Here is a 21635-nt window from a genome sequence, read left to right as displayed (position 1 = left end):
CTAATATCAATGCAACATAAAAACATAATACATATAACCCTTCCTTGGCTGTCGGATAATTATGGATGGAATATGGTATAGATAAATACACAAATGAATAAGTAAAATAAATATTAGTACACTATATATTACCTTATCGTAATAAAACTACATAAAATTATTACTAATTTTCAATTCAATTTTTTATTATCACGTTATTAAAAAGCATAGTTAGTACCTTTAAATAATTCATTATTTTTTTTACAAATCGACAATATAAATACGTGCTCTATACGCCGTGAGAATATTTCCATTTTAACGACTCGTAATCGATGTTTCAATAAATATCGATCCTTTTTAAAGAATCGATATTTAAAATCATAGACAAAATGACAAAAATTGACATTAACATTACGTCCGACGTGAGTGTGATACGTCCTTCATTCAGCCTTCATTAGGGTTAGTTAAATAACCTATACATTGTTTTGATTTTGCGTTAAAATATTTTATTTATGTGGGTACCAATGTATTGAAAAGTGGATTGGTTATTTATTTGTAAACGACAACAATCGATACGTAAGTAGAAATCATAGTATATCTGAGTGACACAATCTAAAGATGTTTCCATAGTTTTACCTGTTTATCGTTCCTATGTGTATTATTTAATCTTATCGCCTATGAAATTAATATGTCAACGTATAGTGTTATTTAGCAGCAGGTCAGCAAGTAAAGTTTGGATAAAACAGCATTATAAAGTGAGATTTTTTAAATAAATAGGTACTGCTCATGACTGTATTCTATGGTCTATTCTTAAATTATATTATTATAACATAACATGCCTTTTTGAACATTACGATTATATGTTACTTTATGAATATAATATTCGAATATTCCTATACTAATGTTGTTGGTGTAAATATATATTTTAATACAGTTAAGTTTTAATGTGTATATTTCAGAATGTTGACTTAAAGGACACAACTTGGTTTCCCGCTATGTCCTATCTGAAGGTGCTCCATTGCACTTTATGCTTGAACCATGGTCCTGTTATCCTGTCCTATAAATCAGTGCTGACAAAAATCCAAGTGAGTTACCAGTCATGAAACCTACATTCTCATTATAAATTATAATCATAAATAATTTTGGTCTATATTTACTCTTTGGCACAATTACAATATTTTACAATGTATACAAGTAATAATTATGGTATCACAAAAGAACTCATTGTGACTGTTCTCAAATTAAATACATTTTATGCAACAATGCAGAAATAGTACATTCTACAAGCTTCAAATTTCTAGCATACAATTATTAGACCACTCATTTAAATGTCAATTATTATTTGAAATTAATATTAAAAAAGAAACAGAAGGAAATAATTACTTATGTAGAAAAAACATGAATCTTGAAATCTTGATTAAAGAATGTTGTTTTAATCAGAATTTGGTATCCAGTAGATTTATAATATATAGTAACTAAATCAAAATTTAACCATAATTACATAATTACTATAGAAAACATAAAAATATTCTTACTGGTTTAGATCATGTATATTATATGGTTTAGATTTAGATCTTGTTAGTACAGAAATAAAAATAGTATGCATTGTACTGAAGGACACAAAATAAATGGACACAATAAAAAAAAATTGGTTGACAAACAAAACAAAATGCTTAATTGTTTATCTTATGTCTGTTCCTAATAATTGATTGAAGTGTATAATGAATACTTACACTGGCCATATTTAAAATCATTAATATTTTTGGGTGATGTGAATATATTATTATGTCCTGAATACATATGATTGCAAAGAAAAAATATACATATTTTTTTTACTTAAGATGTCTTACTTGTATTCTGGTTTCAGAATGGTTGGTCAACACAAAAACTCGCCAGTATATCAACATCTCACTGTTGGAGAAGCAACTTGCCGATTACTACTCAAACACAAAACTCGACCACCAAGAAAAAGAGCAAGAATGTGCCCAGCGACACGCGAATGTGGAAGGAAATACCTACACATGACATAAAGAATAATGCAGGGCAGTATTGTATGATGCTGTCAAAATTTAGATTAACATGTAAGTGGCCTTTACATTATCTTAAATTGGCAAACTTTAGTAAAATAGGCAAGAATAGTACATATTTAATTTGATTTTGTTGTAGAATTATGTATAATTTATGTAAAATTATAGTAGTGTTACATTGTACTTAAAATAATGTGGACTCAGTATTCTCCACAATAAGTCAATTCATAGGCCTGCGCAGACGAGAGATTGAAATTTAGGATTATTTGTAATTGAGCTTTTAATAGTATTCACATAACTTTCAGCAATCTATGATCAAACTTAAGTGGCAAGTTCCCGGCAAACATGATTTCTGTACTTTGTGGTTTTTAGTCCTTCACGGACATTTATCACTAGTTCGTGCAAGCTTTTAATAAATATTTGCAATATCAGCTCTAGTAGTAATGACGTCGATGGCGGGCTACGCGCTGGCGCCGGCGCCGTTCGCTCCCGCCACGTTCGCGCTGTGTGCGGCGGGCACGGGGCTGGTGTCGGCTGCCGCTAACGCCATCAATCAATACCACGAGGTGCCGTTCGACGCACAAATGGCCAGGACCAAGAACCGGGTGCTCGTGAAGGGCTTGTTGGAGTAAGTTTCTTCGTAATATTGTCTTCAAATACTTGCAAATAGACCTTCATAATAAGATTTCCGTTTCTTTTACAATACATTTACAACCCCGTAACACCCAAAAATGTAATTAATGTTGTTTTTCAACATAACTTATTGTTTTAATTTCAATTTGAATGCTTCTAGTATCCATCTGTAATGTTTGTATTATCCTCGTATCCAGGCCGACGCACGCGATAGGCTTTGCAGCGGCGACAGCAGCGACGGGGCTGACTATTCTATGCGTGGGCGTGAACCCGCTGACGGCAGCGCTGGGCGCCGGCAACCTAATACTCTATACCTCAGTCTATACGCCATTGAAGAGGATGTCCATATTGAACACGTGGTTAGGTTCAGTAGGTTCGTTGTAATATATTGGTTTTCCCTTTTTGGCTGTGATGAGATTAATATTCAAACTCCCATTTTCATGGTCATCTTACATTGAATGTTATTTAAAGAAATTTCATTCTTCTAGATGATCCGTTAAAGATCCATTGTCTGTTACTAGGTAATAAAACTAAATATTTGTACCATACTATAAACTAAATAAGATTGGTTGGGTTTTTTAAACTATGCACTAATGCGATTTTTTAAATACTTTCTTTTAGTGTACCTTACAAGCTTACCATTGACCGATTAAAGGTAGTCTGTACACGTATGATACAAGCAATATCCGAAAAATATTACAATAAGTTTCACATATTTTATTTCAGTTGGAGCGATCCCCCCTCTGATGGGGTGGGCGGGGTGCACGGGCTCGCTGGACGCGGGCGCGCTGGTGCTGGGCGTCATCCTGTACTCGTGGCAGTTCCCGCACTTCAACGCGCTGTCGTGGAACTTACGCCCGGACTATTCGCGCGCCGGCTACAGGATGATGGCTGTCACCGATCCAGGTAATACAACCATATCCGATAAAAAAACTACTGGTTCTTTTTAATTAAATTTGTGCAGAATATAACATGTGAGTACACTTGATGTTAAGGAGCACAATAAATGTCATCACTAAATACAATTTATCTTTCACAGAAAGGCAGTCATAGGCCTTCAAAGCTTAAAGGGTTAAATTGATGTTGCAAATAAGATGTTTCGATCTTTAAATTTTTATATTGTAATATTCCATACTCGTAATATCCACTTTAGAACATAGATCTAATAACTACATAGATATAGTTCAAAAAACTAAAAAACACGTTTTTATGATAAAATCAACTAAAAAGTGGACAATAATTTTCAATGATTCAGTGATTAAATGATTTCATCATAAAAGCATGTTTTTTAGTTTTTTGCACTATATTTATTTTATTAATTTTTAGTATATGTTGTTATAGCGACCATCATTATGCATCGTCTGTAAAAAAATCAAGTGTCTATCTATTACGGTTTAAGAGACTTACGAACAGACAGCGGAGGGTCTTGTTTTACCCTTTGAGTATGGAATCCTAAAAATCATTCTACATTATTCTACAAGATGGCATTATAGATATGTTTCAGTACATTTGTGTTAAAGGGAAATAACATTATTATTTCTCAAAACTAAAAATCAATCTAGTAACTTTGCGATGAACTTTCTCTAAGGCGCTCGACCATCTCGCCTCGAAAATCGTTAATCCTGCCTGAGGATGTTGATAAGGAAAATGGTACAAAATTATTAAAATCGTGTATTGTCATCGGTTTTTGATTTTTCAAAATTTTGAATTAAACTGAACGTTCAAAGTGGATAGAAATCGGGTTCGAAGATTCCGTTACTCTGTCACGTACATACATACAACCGAAGCTAATAAAACCGTGTTAATGAATACATACCAAGTAGTATCTGAAACTTTTTCAGTTTCCATGCGCATGTGTAGTAAAATAGAGACAGACATCTTGCTTGTACATAACTATGAAGAAATTAATCTAAGTTTATTAAATGAATTGCAGCACTTTGTAGGAGAGTGGCACTGCGGCACACGGGCGTGATCACGGCGGTGTGCCTGGCGGCGCCGCAGCTGGGCGTCGCTAACGTCTGGTTCGCCGTCGAATCGTTACCTTTGAATGTTTATTTTATGTACTTAGGTAAGTGTGTTAAACAGAATGTATATTTTCTAACAATTTCGAGTTCCAGACATTTACTTATAATTGGGTACTTTAGCTTGTTCAATTTGTCTTGTATTCTTTTCAGCCTGGCAATTTTATAAAAAATCGGATAGTGGTAGTTCAAGAAAGCTATTTAGATTTTCACTCATACACCTACCATTGCTAATGATACTAATGCTAGTCAATAAGAAGTATTGGAGTTCGAGCGACACACAAGATCAAGACCAGAGAGAGATGGCGAAATCACAAGACGTTAATAAATTGCCAGATAAGAGAATATCAGTATTGCCGCGAGGACCCGTCGTGGCTGCTCAGGAGACTACAGCTACAGAAAATAAATCAATAGAGCATCTACAAGTGTAGATAGTTAATTTTTTGCTGTAAATAATGTACAATTATGTTTTTGTGATTTTAGACGCTTGTTGTAAGATAATAAATTAATAATTCGCGAGATTGTTACTTATAAATAGTAATGTTATATTTTTGAGCAGTAGTTCCTTATTTATTATTCAGGATGACACGCAAAGAAATAAACGAATAGTAAATCTTATATTTATTTGTTTTGTTATTTTTAATTTAAATTACAATCACTGTTGGAATTGGAAATAAATCTACATACATACAAACATTCAGACAACCTGGTTTCGAACAATAAACAGACGGACAGTGGGGGAACAGGTGTCGTTAACTAAACAATTTTAATAATAACGTGTACCGCGTGTGGCGATTGAGACCCGTTCAATTTCAATGAGAATCATCTTCAATACCAAGGACTTATTTCCTGAAAAAGAAAAAGGAAACATGACTTATTATAGTGTTTAATTTAAACATACTTTTGCTATTTTCATATTCCAAATTACGAAAATCAATAATGTTTTCGATGATTGTATATGACAGTAAAAAATAATAGAATTTTAATATATGATATAAAAATAATGAAAAATTATTCTAAGTATTAGTAGGGTATAGGACAGTATAAAGATAAAGGTGGGCACAAACGATTAATATTTATACTCACTTAGCTTTCTTGGGGCTGCGGCCATGGTCTCGGCTGTCGTCGCGCGATCGCTTCTGCGACTTGTGGTCGCGGTCGCCGTGCTTCTTGTGGTCGCCGTTGGACTTGCTGTGCGACTTGTGCGACGACTGCCTGTCGCGCTCGTGGTGTGACGACTTGTGGTGCTTGTCGCGGTTCTTTGACGGACTGGGAACAATTAAATAGCATTTTATAGTAAAGAAACTTTTAATACATATAGCCAATTCAAAACAAAGCTATTTCCAGTGTTATAGGTCTCTCAGCACTTTTCTATTCTGACAAATAAATGGAATTCAAAATGTAAACCAATTTATGATGATAACTGTATCATCATTTAAATTTACTTACAGATTGAAAACAATACAGCATGAGATTATGTAATAGAGAGATATAAACAAAAGTAAAGTTTTAATATTAAATCTTGATAAAAAAAAGTAGTTTTGCTGTTAGATGTCTTCTATCCAGCAGTTGGGACACGCTTTTATTCCCATTCCAAAAAGCAAACTCACCTGCTACTACTGTGTTTCGACGGACTCTTATGACTGGAGCTTTTGTGGTTTGAGCTCGAGCTTTTGTGGTTCGAGCTGGAGCTCTTGTGGTTTGAGCTGGAGCTCTTGTGCGAGCTCTTGTCGTGCTTGCTCTTCTTGCCGTCGTCCTCGTAGGAGCGGCGGCGGTCGCGGCCGGCCTTGCGCTTGCGGTCGAAGTCCTCGCGGTCGTAGATACGCTCTTTCTTGTCCTCCTCGGCAGCCTCGCGCTCCAAGTCCGACCAGTCCTTGCCGGATTCTTCGTCCTCGCCTGAATACCGAATGGAAAATTAATAATTTCTAAAGCCTTGTTATGACAATAACACAAAGCAACAACAATAACATTCAACCATCTTAAAAATTGTTTTTTTTTTTATAATACATGAGTAGGAGACGAGCATGCAGTCCACCTGATGTTAAGTGGCTACTGCCGCCCATGGACATCTGTAATCAACCCTGAGGTCGGCTACAGAAGGGCTGCTACTCCTGAGGACTACGCTGGAATGCCTCGAAAGCAGCACATTCTATTTCTGCCTAACACAGCAGCGTTTAACACTGCTGTTGTTAGGCAAAAATAGGTGTGGCGGTGGTGCCGCCAGAGTCGAACCACAAAGGGTTCTACCACCGTCAGATTACAAATAACACGATGCTGATCAAATGTGCTATCATTTTGAAATAATTTAAAACGCTTAATTATACATCAAAGCCGAAACATCGAATGTACTTTACCTTCACTCTCGCCGGAACCCTCTGAAGCATCAGACGCCTCAGAGTCATACTCGGAGTCGTCATCGGATTCCTCTTCAGATTCTACGTCTGTGGGCTCGTACGCATCATCTTCTTCTTCTGATTCTTCATCCTGGAAATGGGGACAAGTGAATGTTTATTCATAACTTAAAATAAATCATTTTGTTGATAAAAAAGTTGTATAAGAAAATAAGACAGAACTTAAAAACTAATGATTATTTACTTAATGTAACCAGAGTGTTAGGGCCTTACGGTTGCTGTTCGCTTTACTGGGATTATTTTAAACCATACAAACGTGTATTTACTTCGAAATTTTATTCGCAACTACGATAGATGAGTGGACTGTATCATTGTATCTTAGCGTAAAGTACTATTCTATTTAGATACTGAGTATTATGTTGTTGTTCAATGATTTGATAATAATTTATTGAAAGTTCTCATCGTCAAGTTTTATTATTTCTAAAGTTACCCACATGTTCAGCATTCTCCTCGTCCGACTCTGGGTCCAAGAACGACCAGCCGCCGTTGTCGAAGAAGCCCTCGATATCGTCGGTGATCGTCTTCATGACCTTAGTCCAATTCAGCGACTGGATACCTTCTGAATAGCGGATATCGCAAGAGCTGAAATAGATATGAGAATATTTTTACCAACCAATTGGAGTTCCATACAGGTCTTCTGGGTTCTCTATGAATCCATATTTTTGTCTGAAATAGTGGCTTTCAGATGTTCCAAATGAATAGTATTGTTTTCAGTTCAATCTGTTTAGAAAATATGAAAGCCAATAAATAATAAGCACAACAATTTTTATATAAATAAATGAAAAAAAGTACTACAAACACATTCTCCATTTTGAAGACCCAAATTTACGAAAAGTAAATTTATCTATCTTAAATTTATCTCCATCGAAATAGAAACCCAAATGTACGGGTGTTTGTTACAATCATTAAACACTCACTTGAGCCACTCCTTGACATGATCGAGCATGTTCATCGGCACCGCGTTGACCATGGCGACCTTCTTCGCGTAGTCCTTGAACACGAACACCATGTCGAAGTTCTTGAGGTGGAACTGCACGCGCTCGAAGTGCACCAGCTCGACGTCCTCGAGCGCGATGACGAAGGGCGGCCACTCGGTGAGGTTGACCAGCGCGCCCGACGTGGGCTGCAGTAGCACCGTGCTGCGGAACGGCGCGCCCGGGAAGCCCAGCTCTCTGCCAGTAATAATAATCTTATATATAAAATTCTCGTGTCACATCGTTAGTTACCGTACTCCACCGAAACGGATTTACCGATTTTCACCAAATTTTATATGCATATTTAGTAGCTCTGAGAATTTGCTACTATCTATTTATCATACCCCTAAATGATAAGGGTTGTTACCCTAATGTATACTAAAAACCACAGTAAATTCCTATTCTACTACAGATTATACAGATACGTAGGAGTCTACACTTATATACGAAAACAATAGTTAAACAACGAAATAATACTTATACGAAAAAGCAATACACAGCGCAACGCACCTGAACGGCGTATCGAACTCGACCTCCTGCTTGGTCATGTTCTCGACGCGCTCGCAGAAGCTCTTGAAGGCGACCTTGAGTTTGTGGCGCAGCTCGCGCTCGCTCTGCTCCGCGGCGAGGTCGTCGCGGTCGTGCATGTGCTGGTGCTTGCCGAGGTCCGTCGTGATCTCGCCCACCTCCGTGTAGAACTGCACGTCCACGTGCTTCTTTTTACCTGTGTAAAGATTTAATTTAATGTAACCATAGACAAGTATAGATATCTCACCGTCTTGTAATTGAAGGAAGCCATTAAATGGCTTAAACGGCTAGAAGTAAACCCTGAAGCCACTGAGATGTGTTGTCGCGGCACTAGGCGTTCTTGGCGCCGTGCGTCGTATTTTTTTACAGATTTACATACTAGCGTCATTAGCGTACGTACCACATACATAACAGTATTTATTTACTAATGTATATACAGCTTTGCAATAATATAGAGAAAGGGATCTTAATTGACATATATCTTTTGCAAGAATTGGCAATTAATATTTTCTTGTACACATTCATAATGATCAACAAAATCAGTCTTACATACTCACCAAACATGATAGCGTGTTTTAAATGGAAATGTAACAGTATGATCATCTCGCCGTCGCAGGGTTGAAAGATGGCATTCTTAATGTTATTGTACAATATATCCACTTTGTCTCCTCTGACGGATGTGAATCTGAACCCATTCGTGTGCGCCTCCAAGGAGCCGCTCATTCTTTTCGTCACTATATTTGGCCTTATATACAGATCTTTAAGTTTTGGGTTGCCTTTACTTTGTGACATTACTAATGTGTCTTGTTTAACTAAATCCTCCTTTTCTCTTTCTTCCGCTTCACGCGTCTTGAATTTCTTTTGTACTTCCTTTATGAGCCGGAATCCGGTGTTGAGGTTGGCTGACGGCGGCGATATCTCGCCTGGTTCCTTTGTGTTTGTACTTCGGTATGTGCTGAAGAAAATAAAATAATTATTAAATTAAAATTCTCATTGAAAATATTAATTACAAGTACATAACAATTGTATCCAGGTTTCATAATAGTAACAGACTAAATTTGTTTTTAAAATGCGTAAGGCATTTTTTAATAGACAACGACACTTGAATTCTTGCCAACAGAGGCAGTGATAATTTGAGCATGAATGATAAATAATTCACTTTTACAGTGCAGTGCTTTTACACGAGCGTAGATATTAGCGGCGTAAAATCAATTTAACAGATTTTTTATGATCAAAATACACCAATATCACTTTAATATACAGACTGTAATATTAATTATGAAACTAACAACCTATATTATTATGAATACTATTAACTACGAAACCTTGACTAAAAAAAGTGAATGAAATAAATACTTACACTTCCTTAACAAAGGTTGCATCCGCTTGCGTGTAATTGCCACCTTCGTTCCTTCCCATGGTAGCACCAGGGTGGAAGAAGTTTATCCTGAGGTACGTATAGTCGCCCTCCACTGACTGAGATATATTCTTTATCGTCGATATATGGAATGGCACGGGCACCCCGAACACAGGGAGAATAATTGTCTCGTATTTACGATCTGAAACAGAATAAAAGTATAATGCATTGTCTAATTTCCGACTAGAAAAAATATGTTTTGTTGTTACTAGAATATCACCTTGATATCGAAAAAACTCACAATATACTTTTAGGCTATAAGAAAATTAAAACTTTAAAGACTGTTAAAATAAATATTACACGTTAAATTCGTATAAATGTTTTTTCAAATATAAAGACATACATACTACTAACATACTCTACATCAATTTGTATTTTCGTGCAATTAAGAATTATTTTAGTACTAATCATTGACTCATCATATTCAGAGTTACAGACAGACAGCGAAACACGTAAGTTCACTAGTCGAATTACATAGAAAATCATCAGTCACCGCATCAAACTCACCGACATACAGCTTGAGCTCCTTGACCTCATTCTCCCGGGGCATCTGGCTGACGCTCTTGTAGGAGACGGTGTTCTTGCGCAGCTTCTCGCCCTCCTTGCCGCTGGACTGGCGCGCGAGGCGCTCCTTGGCCTTCTCGTTGAGCGCGATGGCCAGCTCGCGCTGGTGCTCCTTGCGCTTCTCCTCCGACGAGTGCTCCGTGCGCAGCTTCGACTCGATCACCGCCGTGCGCTTGCCGCGCCCTGCAACCACCGCGTAGTGCAACCGTCGAGTAATGATATGTCTCAGGCGACGATCGCGACATTCTGGCCTTCCCTGTAACTAGGAGCTACGTCGTGCGGCCTATGCATTCCGGTAACCGTCCTGAATCTTAGTTAGTAAGTTACCGTCCTCCTCCGAAACGACTTTACCGATTTTCACCAAATTTTATATGCATATTCAGTAGGTCTGAGAATCGGCTACTATCTATTTTTCATACCCTTAGTAATAAGGGTTGTTCACCCTTAACATTTTTTTATTTATATGACAACACCACGATTGCCGGGTTAGCTAGTGACTTTATAAAATGTTAATGCTCGTTTTCGGAACTTCTAACTTGAGGACCTTCGACGCCATCACGAAGTAAGTGTAGGAATGCTGATATTTTATTATTACATTTAAATGCTCCAGTTAGTACCGAACCCGTGCACATTTTGACTGAAGAACCACTACTATAACTTACTTTGCAACGTGAGTCCCGACACTTCTAAGTTTAGTCTAATCAATCGCAATGAATCTGTGATCTACCTTTTCACCAAAGCTGTTTATGAATGTTATAATATTACTAAAGCCGTTTGGTTACAACTATTATATGCCTGTACTACTATCAAAGTATTCATAGTAATAATTCTATTAAATATCCCAACTTTGCTAAAGTTTTAGTACTGTTCCTTATTAATCAATATCTTGCAATACTATTCAACACAATAGTATTATCTGGTAATCAATGCGTGGGTGAATATCTAAAATGCCATCTATATGGTTAAATACCCTCCACCAACAAGCATTGTGATTTTTTTCATGTCACTACAAATGCACGATTTCACATGATTGATTATTTATTGGCAACCATCACATTGATGATATGTATATAGTCCGATTCATAATTAGGTGTCCAAAATGTAAACAAAGGTGTTGACCTATCAAGAAAATATGTTTCAAATGGTAGTTTCTTATTTTTGACACTATTAAATTAATACAATAATAAAAAATAATTATCTAAATAAATTCACATTTTCCAATATTTATATTAACTTAATTTAATTTCATACAGTAATAATAATAAAAAACAAGATTTATGGTAGAAAATTAAATTGCGATAATGGTAACACAATCGGGATCAAAAACATTTTTTGTGCCGCCATTTTTAAGTTACGTAGTTGATATTATTCATTTTCGTGATCGTGATCGAACTCCAATGTTTTCTAGTTATTATAGCGCGTTTTTTTAAATTGGGAGCAGTTATTAAGTTTTTGTTTTCTGTTGAATTTGTGAAAGTTTACGCTTCTTGTTAATTTGTTAAGGTTTGCAATACCTGTAATCGTATTTTTACAATGACATTTCTTTGTTTACATTTTGGACACCTAATTATGAATCAGACTATAGTTAGTATAACAAAATTTACACTACAAGAATATTGTTTTGGGCTGACATACAAAAATGACTAATGTATAACTGCTATCCAAAATTTGTGTATCAATTTGCTTATTGATACACAATTTTGGACAATTATTTTATCTATATAATATGATAGATATATTACAGTTCAAGTATATTCAATGAATAAATAAATAAATCATAAGTTGGTACTAGTTTGATACCTCGATGTGCATATATTGTCGCAGTATTAGTGTACTAATAGTTCATATTAGCTGAATGCATGTGATATAATTGTTATCTTCATATTGCAATAACTATCTTTATTAAATTTAATTGGCAATATTTTATCTGTCAAACTAGTCCCTTGAATTATGCATTTATATATAAAGATGTTTATTTATATATACTAGGAATAGCAACGTTAAAATCAAGCAAATTTCAGACATTAACACCCACATTGTGTTCTAATAAGCTGAGTACATGCAATTAATTGTTTAATAATTCAAATATTAATAAACTCACCTCCATTTTCTATCGATCCACGATTGCATGTAAGTAAATAAAAGTATGTAAATGACATAGCACACAATTAGCAAATGTATCTAGCTTTTACGAAATTCTTATATATTTTACATCATTCTCTATTAAATCAATATTTTTAATTGTTATATCAGAATACAGATTATACTGAATACAGTATTTTCAGTGTAAGCTTATTGTTTTTAATAATAGTTGTCTATTAAAAAACATGACAAAACCAGGTTAATAACCAAACAAAACGAGTAAAGTATAGATTTTTGGCCAGAGATTGTACTTAACAATGATTATTAGATGAAAATTTATTACAGCATAAACATAGCTTCTACTGTCAATTTATTTAAAAAAAAAATAGCTATCAACACTCCACTCACCGAGTATTTCAGCCTTATTCTCCTTTTCCTCCTCTTCATCTTCATCATCATCTTTCAGAAATATGCCAATATTTTTTATCTTCTTCTTAGACTGAGTGAGCAATGATGCTGGCTGCTCCTCATTCACAAGGACCGTGTCACCGATGAACAGGGCGTAAGTCTGGAAGTGTTGGAATTCTAAATTACCATATTTTCTCTCTGTCTATTTACTACAATGCTTTTCAAATTTCAAATTAAGTTTCATAAAACATAAGTGATCAATACTAACAAAAATTAAAAACATAGTGATAAAATTTAAAAAAATATGACACAAGAAAACTTGTAGTTGTGTATTTCATCCTTTTTAACTTACTAAAGACAAGGAAATTAAAGAAATTAAAATATTATAAAAACATATTTACAGTTATCATCACTGGCAAAAAAAATGTTGGCACACATTATTGACAGATGCAACAAAATTGATTTATCAAACATACCTTCCCTTCTTTTTCAGTTGCAGCACTATTGGTCAGATTTGCAAGACCAATGTTTATATTGAACACCATGCCTTTTTTCGCAACTGCAGACGTTTTTGGTCCAATGACAATTGAACTTTCGCGGAATTCTATTCCCATTGCAAATCTAAAAGAAATAAAATAATATGTAATATGTTAAGCACTAAGCCTCGCATGGCCAATGATATATAATTTAAGTTAAATTATAAAAATTATACTTCTAAAAGCAAGAATGTTTTACTTTGAATTAAGTAGGTGTGGAGTTGTCATTAGAGTAGACAGGTCATCACATGCTCATGTGATGACAATCAAAATCACTTTGTTGAAGTTATGAAGTATTAAAATATTGCTTAACCTCAACCCATGCCCTTATAGCAATAGCCAGAAAACATAATTTCCACTATTAATTAAGTGAATTAAATGAAAATAAGACAACTTACCCAAATGTCTTGGTAAGGTTATCCACCAAATCAGGCTTCTCCTTTTTGGCCAACTCCAGACCAGCTTCATAAACTGTTGACAATTTCACTCCGGCTACTAACTTTTTCATTACTTCTTCTTCTAAATTCAATAGAAAATTATAATTGCTCTGAACTTCATCTGTAGGATTGACCAGCAATGTACGGACAATATTTGAGCAATATGACTTATACCTGGCCCCTAATGAGCACACTATCGCACCAAAATGTAGGTGATTTTTGTCTGAAACTGCACTGAACTTTAAACTGTAATTGCCTCCAGACTGTATGATGGGTGGGTAACACATGTCTACTTGGCTTGTATCAACTCCTGTGACATATTTTTTATCTGATATAGCTGCCTCTACACCTTCAGCTAATTTTGAGTGCTTCACTTTCTGAAAATAAAATACACTTGATACAAGTATTGCTTAAACTACTAATATACAATGTTACAGATTTAATACAAAGTACAATATGAAACTTATATGAATGATTTTTTTTTATTGGCCACATCTTGTTTTTTATGTCCCACTGCTGGTTATAGGGCTTATTCACTACTGCTGATTGCTTAAATTTAAAATAAAATGTAACATAAATATTTAGAAAAAACAATAATGCCAAGGTGTTATCATGAATTAATCTGAAAGCAAGATTAAAGTAATTACTTTACCCCAAGGTTTATACTATAATAACCAATCTATAAAATTCTGTATAGTTATATACTACAACAAAATCCTTATATATCAAACATTTGTCATAGCATCACACCTGACAAAATACAACCAAATTCAACATTACCTTATCTGAATCTATAATTTCCATGATTTGATCCTTTAAATACTTTGTAAAAACATCAACTGTGACTAAACAAGCTTTTTTTATTGTTATCACTTCCGGGTCTTCCTTGGGCGCCATGAGGATAGCTATTGATGAACTAATATCAACATTTTCAAACTTCTCTGCCTTCATCACAGCTTTCCAGCTCTCACAAAATTCACCCGGATAGTTGTCTTTGATGAACACACCAAGACTTTTGCCTGATTTTGATTTTTTTATTTCTTGTATAAGTTTACTGAAATTCTCTTTGTCCTTGTCATTCTGTAATAAAGTATTTTTATATATTGTCCGATTATAGACATGTATACATATTTCAATGTTAACAAATTTGGAACTATCTATAATCAATATTAATAGTAATTTGCAATGATTGTCTAATTCTAATATGATCACAAAACAAGAGTCTTACAAAATATATTGCTATTACCTAGCTAGCTTACTATGTACAGTGCAACCTTTATATCATCATCAACCCATTACTGTCCCACTGCTGGGCACGGGTTTCCTCTCAGAAGGAGAAGGATTAGGCCATAGTCCACCACCCTGGCCAAGTGCGTATTGGTAGACTTCACATACCTTTGAGATTTTTTTTTTAAATCTCTCAGGTATGCAGGTTTCCTCATGATGTTTTCCTTCACCATTTAGCAAGTGATAATTAATTTCTAATATGCGCATTACTTTGAAAAAAATCAAAGGTGAGGATTTGAACCACAGACCCCAATTGCGAGGCCGAGTTTCTTAACCACTATGCTATCACTGCCTTTATATATCAACCCTCAATATACCAATTTCCTCAATTTACTAATACTTTTTTGAAAAATTTGATAATATACCTGGACATTACAAATACATTTATAATACAATTTTTTTTAGCCAAAGAAGGAGGTTATCTATTGATTGTGTGAGTATATATATACATATATTATACATGTAATCATCATAATATTGTGAACTATAATAATATGGTTGCATGGTATATTTCACAATATTATCCAATCAGTTACATAAAACACTTTATTAACAAGTACTCACTCTATCTCTTATAAGTAATTTAACTGGAGGTAGCTCTGATTCTTCTTTGCCATTTTCAATTTGTCTGAGAAATTCTATCTTCTTTTTACTCGCAAGGAAGCACATGCTTTGCTCTGTGAGGACTGTTATTGTGTCTGGTAACTCATATCCAAACAGCCAGGTCTTGGAAATAAAGAAAAACAGAGTAAACACCAAGCAAAATATTATAACCTAGCTTATACAAAGTATATAATAGTAAACAAAGAACAATAAGTTATTACGTAGTTACAGACACCCTCTTAATCGACTTGGAAAGTACGTTCATACATACTGAACACGCTTTTGTACACAAACCTGCAAAGCTGTAGACTTGCTGTAAAGTGTGTCTTCATCCACACCGACGCATGAAACCAAACAGTCAACTTTCGCCAAGGCTTCATCACTCTTGGGATCAGCAGCGGCAGCCTATAACAAGTATAAAGTTAAGTAAAAGGAGATAAAACGAGCAATGTTATGTTCACCTTCTCCAACCTACCTTCCACACCGCATACAGCTTTTTCATGCGACGATAAAATGACTCTTTATCGAGTGACAAATTAGACATTGTGAAAAAATAATAGAAAACTTAAAAAACTAATAGCGTTTTACAAAATTACGCTTCAGAAATCATAAATTTATGCACGATTTCAAGACATTACACCTTTTGACAGCAAACACAAAAATGGCGGGTGTACGCGCCTTGTCGTCTGTTGTCTATGACAAGTAAAGGTTGCAGCACATTAAATATTCAGACAGATTCGACTAGCCTATTTCTTCGACATAAATATAAGCGATATATATAAAATGCTAAGTATAATGTACACCAGAATTATAAAATATATTTCATATTATAATATACTTAAAAGTTTAACACAAATAACCATATAATTAATTTTAAAATTCGTAAAGATTTACATAACTTCTAAAAGAAATTGAGTCATAGTGAATTAAATTACTATGCCAAAATTAAAAAAAAATTAAATATCGTAGACATTGTGCGGACCAAATAAACTGTGCAGTACAATACAGCAATACGGTAAGATTTTAAAGAGACGAGAGAGAAGAGAGAGATGTTCTCTTTAAAACAAACTTCAATAAATACAAGAGTAATAATAATAATAATATATATTTTTTGTTTACGGAATACATAGCAGCACACACGTGACTAAAAAACAAGAATCAAAACAAAACATAAACATAAAGAAAAAAACATTTGATTTATTTAAAAAAATGGTAAACAGATAATAATTAAAATAAAAGGTAAGCATCGACTAAATATTTACCAAAAGTACAGAGTATAGTAAACTATATGTGCAGTGCTCTATGGACTTGAGACTCTGACAGCTCATGACATGTAATGTCATGACATTCATGTTGATTGAACTTGATTGTTTACGACACATCCGTCACAACACAACTCACGAGAGTTTATTTTGATTTGAATTCTTTGAATCTTATTAAATATTATTTTATACTAACTCAACTTTTAGTATCACTTTGTCTATATTTATGATATAAGATAATACTATTTAACTATGCAAAAATTAACAATGCAGGATCACGTTTGTCTTACGGAGAACATATTGAAAACCTTAGCCAAAAACCGTATAATAACAATTTCAGACTTTCTTCAAGAAGACACAGAAAAAATATCTATAATATCTAAATTGAGTTTATCAGAGCTTTCGGATGTAAGAAGTAGTATTTTATCTCGATATTCTGCACCACTACAAAATGGCTCTATGTGGTTAGCCAAAAGCCTAACCAAAAGAAAGGTCATACCCACCTGTATAGAAAGGTGAAAAACAAAATGTTTGGCATACTTTAGTTACCTACAACATGTGTTGTCAAACGCGAAACTGAAATTCTATCTATATTTTCTAGTTTGGATACAGCACTGAATGGTGGAATACCAGTAGGAGCAATCACAGAAATATGTAGTTTGGCTAGTTCTGGAAAGACTCAGTTATGTTTTCAAGTGGCTATTAATTGTGCTAAAGAATTAGAATCTTCAGTCCTGTATATTGACACCAAGGGAGATTTTTCTGCAGTTAAGATTCAGAAGATATTGGACTTGCATGGGTGCAATCATAAGGTTTGATTATTTAAAATAAAAATAAAAACTTAATTAAATATATTTTGCAATATTTTAATATAGTACATTATTAAAAGAAGTACTTATAAACAGTATATAATAGTCTCTAAAAATTTATCCATCCATCATCAACTTCGGAAACTCCGCCCTTGGACATGAACCCCCACTTGAATTTGCACCACTTTCAACTAGTGCCAACTGGCCAAAGTGTGTTCCTTTTATCTAAACAACACTTTAAATATAAATTTATTATTGTTTCTCACACATGGAGAACTCTCCTATCTAAGAGATAACAGACATGATGCACGTTTGGATTATAATCTTAACGGAAGCAAGCTACACCTGGTATCTCAAAAATGTACAGAATTCCAATACTACTTAAGTTTTTCCAGTTTAAGTTACTTGTTACTTATGTATATGAATTTTTTCACAGCAAATGGCTGCAATTATGTTAAAAATAAAAGTTGTACATATTTGGACACTGGAAGATGCTGTACAACTACTTAGCAAAGTGAAGTCTGAAACAATTGATAATTTAGGGTTAATTATTATAGATTCATTACCATGTTTAATGTTTCAACATCTTGGTGATGATAATAAAATAGGTGTGGTTCCATTTGAATATTTTACATAAAGTTTACCTATATTATTCATCTGAAAAAGTTTATTACACATTTTATCTTACTATAACTTATTTCATATTGATTACAGGCTTGAAGTTATTGAATGAACTTGTTAACAACTTGAGGTTCATAAGTAATAGGTTTGAAGCTGGTGTTATCTGTACTAACATTCAAACGCGTTGGCTGGATCAAGATGTACCTGATATGGATGGTAAAGAGTGATTCTCTATAATAAAACTCTTCATGAGCTCAAATGTCATAATAAAAATTGTGCAGTGTTTGTGTTTTTGAACGAGTTTTTATTAAATCTATTTATGATTATAATAGTTACATTTTTTGAGTATGGTTTCAATTTAACATTCTTTTCTATTGATTTCAGATGATGTTACATCTATAAGCACTAAAGATTCGATAGTAGAGAGGCGCATTCGTTGCTTAGGAAAATACTGGCAACACATACCATCAGTACTATGTGTAATCGAAAAATCTGAAAGCAATACACTTGAAAATAATAAATGTAATGAAATTCAGATGCAAGTGTTTAAGTCTACTTTACCAAAACAAAGTAAATGTTTTACATTTATACTTAATTAGGGATAAGTACATCATATCCATAGATTAGTATTATATCCATAATAAATGTGTTATAATAATGTATGCCTTTTATTCCGTTTTTTCTGTAGTTTAATCCTTTTTTTAACACGATTTTATTCGCTTGGGTTGTATCTATGTATGTATGTAATGGAATCTTTGAGCTCAATTTTCACCCTTTCTAGAAGCTTGACAAATTTTAAACTTTGTAAATGTATCAACAATCGATGACAATGCAATAATTTGATAACAGTTTCCCGATTACTTCATTTCCAATTTATGAGTTACCAAGATATTTAATAAATTTATTATAATTTTATTTTCAAGGGATTCTTTATGATTGATGGATTTATTTTCTAGTTTTTATTAGTTCGATTAGCAATAAAAGCGTGTTTATTTGTTTTTTTTTTAGACTGTTATTTATTTATAACTGAAGTTTAATACACTTAACTGAGAAAGTATCTGATACATGTTACCTTTTTCAATCAATTTACCTTGCTACACTAACGCCACCAATTTAATGAATTTCGACGGATACTTATTGGTACTTTTTCCTGATTTTATATTGTATTGTGAGGTGACATTAAGAAATCCATAAAACATGTTTTTAAAAAAAATCATTCCTATTTATAAATAAAATTGAAAATACTATGGTGTTTATGACATATCTTATAATAAATATTATTCTGTATTTAATTAATAAGATAATTTTGTGATCATAGAAAAAATAAGAAAAAATAATTGTTTATTAAATGGGCAATACTAACGGTAAATATGGGGAATTACATTTTTCTTAAGTTGGCATAATATGACAAACACAATCGGACAAATGTGAAATATGAGTGATATCATTGTACTATTGTTAGGTTATTAGTGATTTAGTGAATATTTTGGTTTTTCTGTGGCTCTATAGGGACGATTCACCAAAAGTGAACATAAAAAGAAGACGTGAGAACATCATAGGAGAATATATAAAATATATATTTTAAGATCTCTTGCAAATTATCTTGATAATAGTAGCGAGGTCAGCGAGTAACAGTGAGAAAAGTAGTCAATGAGTCAATCATAATATTTAAATTGAACCTAGTGAACATTTAGTGCAAGAATGGTGGTAATATCAACGTTTGTGATATTTGACATAGAAACAACTGGTTTGCCGAGATGTGAGAAGAATCGTACGAAAATTACGGAGCTTACTTTTCTTGCAGTAAGCGTAAAAGACATTGAAGAAGCTAATATTAGTCAAATGCCTTTAATAAACAAACTATCATATTTATTCAATCCCGAGAGAAATATTCAACTGGAGGTAACCGCTTTGACAGGTCTATCAAATAAAGCACTGAAGAACCAACTAATTTTTAAGAATAGAATATCAAGTATAAATTTATTTTTAAATGAATTGCCCAAACCAGTGTGTCTTGTAGCACACAATGGAAACAGTTTTGATTTTAAACTACTGAGATCTGAGTATAAAGATGCAGGTGCTGATCTGCCTGATGATTTGTATTGTGTAGACACCCTTTGGGGTTTTAAACATATACTCAAAGATAACAACTTATGCCATGAAAGAATCGCTGCAAATACATCAAAATCTGATGCTGATTTATTGACGGATGATGAGGATTGGCCGGAATTGAACATGAGTGCTGAAGATTGTGATGAAATTGACCAACTGGTGGAATCATTCTCGAAAATTTCACCACTCAAAAATAGTGATAATTCAAAAACTACTGGTAAGGATAAAAGTGTTCCAACAAAGGCAAACAAACCTGTTTTAAAAATTAGTAATGAAAAAGGACCCAAAATTATCTTTACCCTGCAGGCGTTGTACAAAAGACTATTAAATAAAGTGGCTGTTAATGCTCATCGATCAGAAGCTGATTGCATAATGCTGCTGGAGTGTATAATTGCTTTGAAAGAAAAATTTTTACCATATATGTATGATAAATGTAAGTTAATAAGTGAAGTTAAACCATATGAACGCTATTAATAAGAAAAAATGAATGTTCATATTCATAAACTTATATATTTATTTTTGTTTCATAATTATGATAATATTGTATTGATTTATTTTATGTCAGGACCAGATTTAATATGATGACAGTTACTTATTATTGCTATTGTTTTAATGATTTATTTTTTATAAATTTGTGTTTTTAATTTGACATAAGATAGTAATTATTAATGTTTCAATATGAATACTTTATGTATACAATGTACTTGTATTAAAATATAAATATTTCTATTGTTTTTCTTATTTTCTACGTTTTCTTCCTTTCCTTAAGCCCAAATATACGTAAGACTACATAAATAAGTTAATTATTAGTTTCAAAATACAATAAGTCGTTCAAAAATTTTGATATTTGTAATGTTTGTATCTGTCATGTATCTGTATAGATCTGAAGACCTCTATGTTGGGTTGGGACTACTCTTGAGGATT

General features: G+C 33.6%; 4 protein-coding genes across 6 annotated transcripts; 3 read left to right on the top strand and 1 right to left on the bottom strand.

Moving 5' to 3' along the window:
• The first annotated feature begins 394 nt into the window (after positions 1-394).
• Positions 395-5278, top strand: Cox10 (Cytochrome c oxidase assembly factor 10). Of its 2 annotated transcripts, none has more exons than XM_073088333.1 (8): positions 395-438; positions 939-1064; positions 1847-2060; positions 2439-2634; positions 2837-3012; positions 3366-3545; positions 4573-4707; positions 4814-5278. In XM_073088333.1, the coding sequence occupies exons 2-8, from the start codon at positions 975-977 to the stop codon at positions 5089-5091; spliced, it is 1269 nt and encodes a 422-aa protein (XP_072944434.1). In that variant the 5' UTR covers positions 395-438; positions 939-974; the 3' UTR covers positions 5092-5278. The 2 variants fall into 2 exon arrangements, with proteins under 2 accessions (XP_072944434.1, XP_072944433.1); XM_073088332.1 differs by having other exon boundaries at positions 401-555.
• dre4 (SPT16 homolog, facilitates chromatin remodeling subunit dre4) lies at positions 5267-16583 on the bottom strand. Of its 2 annotated transcripts, XM_073088330.1 has the most exons (18): positions 16383-16583; positions 16202-16312; positions 15869-16030; positions 14798-15097; positions 13979-14394; positions 13521-13665; positions 13045-13204; positions 12656-12664; positions 10498-10737; positions 9934-10132; positions 9131-9528; positions 8556-8769; positions 7989-8243; positions 7506-7653; positions 7015-7144; positions 6271-6556; positions 5747-5929; positions 5267-5509 (listed from the first exon to the last, which is right to left on the bottom strand). In XM_073088330.1, the coding sequence occupies exons 1-18, from the start codon at positions 16449-16451 to the stop codon at positions 5503-5505; spliced, it is 3432 nt and encodes a 1143-aa protein (XP_072944431.1). In that variant the 5' UTR covers positions 16452-16583; the 3' UTR covers positions 5267-5502. The 2 variants fall into 2 exon arrangements, with proteins under 2 accessions (XP_072944431.1, XP_072944432.1); XM_073088331.1 differs by lacking the exon at positions 12656-12664.
• Positions 16584-17362: 779 nt separating this feature from the next.
• On the top strand, positions 17363-19257 carry Rad51D (Rad51 recombinase D). The gene is made up of 5 exons (XM_073088210.1): positions 17363-17684; positions 17771-17981; positions 18415-18586; positions 18693-18815; positions 18984-19257. Exons 1-5 carry the CDS (start codon positions 17422-17424, stop codon positions 19196-19198), a joined length of 984 nt encoding a protein of 327 aa, XP_072944311.1. The 5' UTR covers positions 17363-17421; the 3' UTR covers positions 19199-19257.
• A 684-nt stretch (positions 19258-19941) lies between these two features.
• LOC140753534 (uncharacterized) lies at positions 19942-21438 on the top strand. Its single transcript, XM_073088211.1, has one exon. It carries the CDS (start codon positions 20301-20303, stop codon positions 21183-21185), a length of 885 nt encoding a protein of 294 aa, XP_072944312.1. The 5' UTR covers positions 19942-20300; the 3' UTR covers positions 21186-21438.
• The last annotated feature ends 197 nt before the right edge of the window (positions 21439-21635 follow it).

This window comes from Epargyreus clarus, unplaced genomic scaffold, assembly GCF_041222505.1.
Source record: "Epargyreus clarus isolate Ecla_fem2 unplaced genomic scaffold, WU_Ecla_fem_2.2 ptg000026l, whole genome shotgun sequence".
NCBI classification, from domain to species: domain Eukaryota; kingdom Metazoa; phylum Arthropoda; class Insecta; order Lepidoptera; family Hesperiidae; genus Epargyreus; species Epargyreus clarus.
This window is presented reverse-complemented; position numbering and strand designations above follow the sequence as displayed.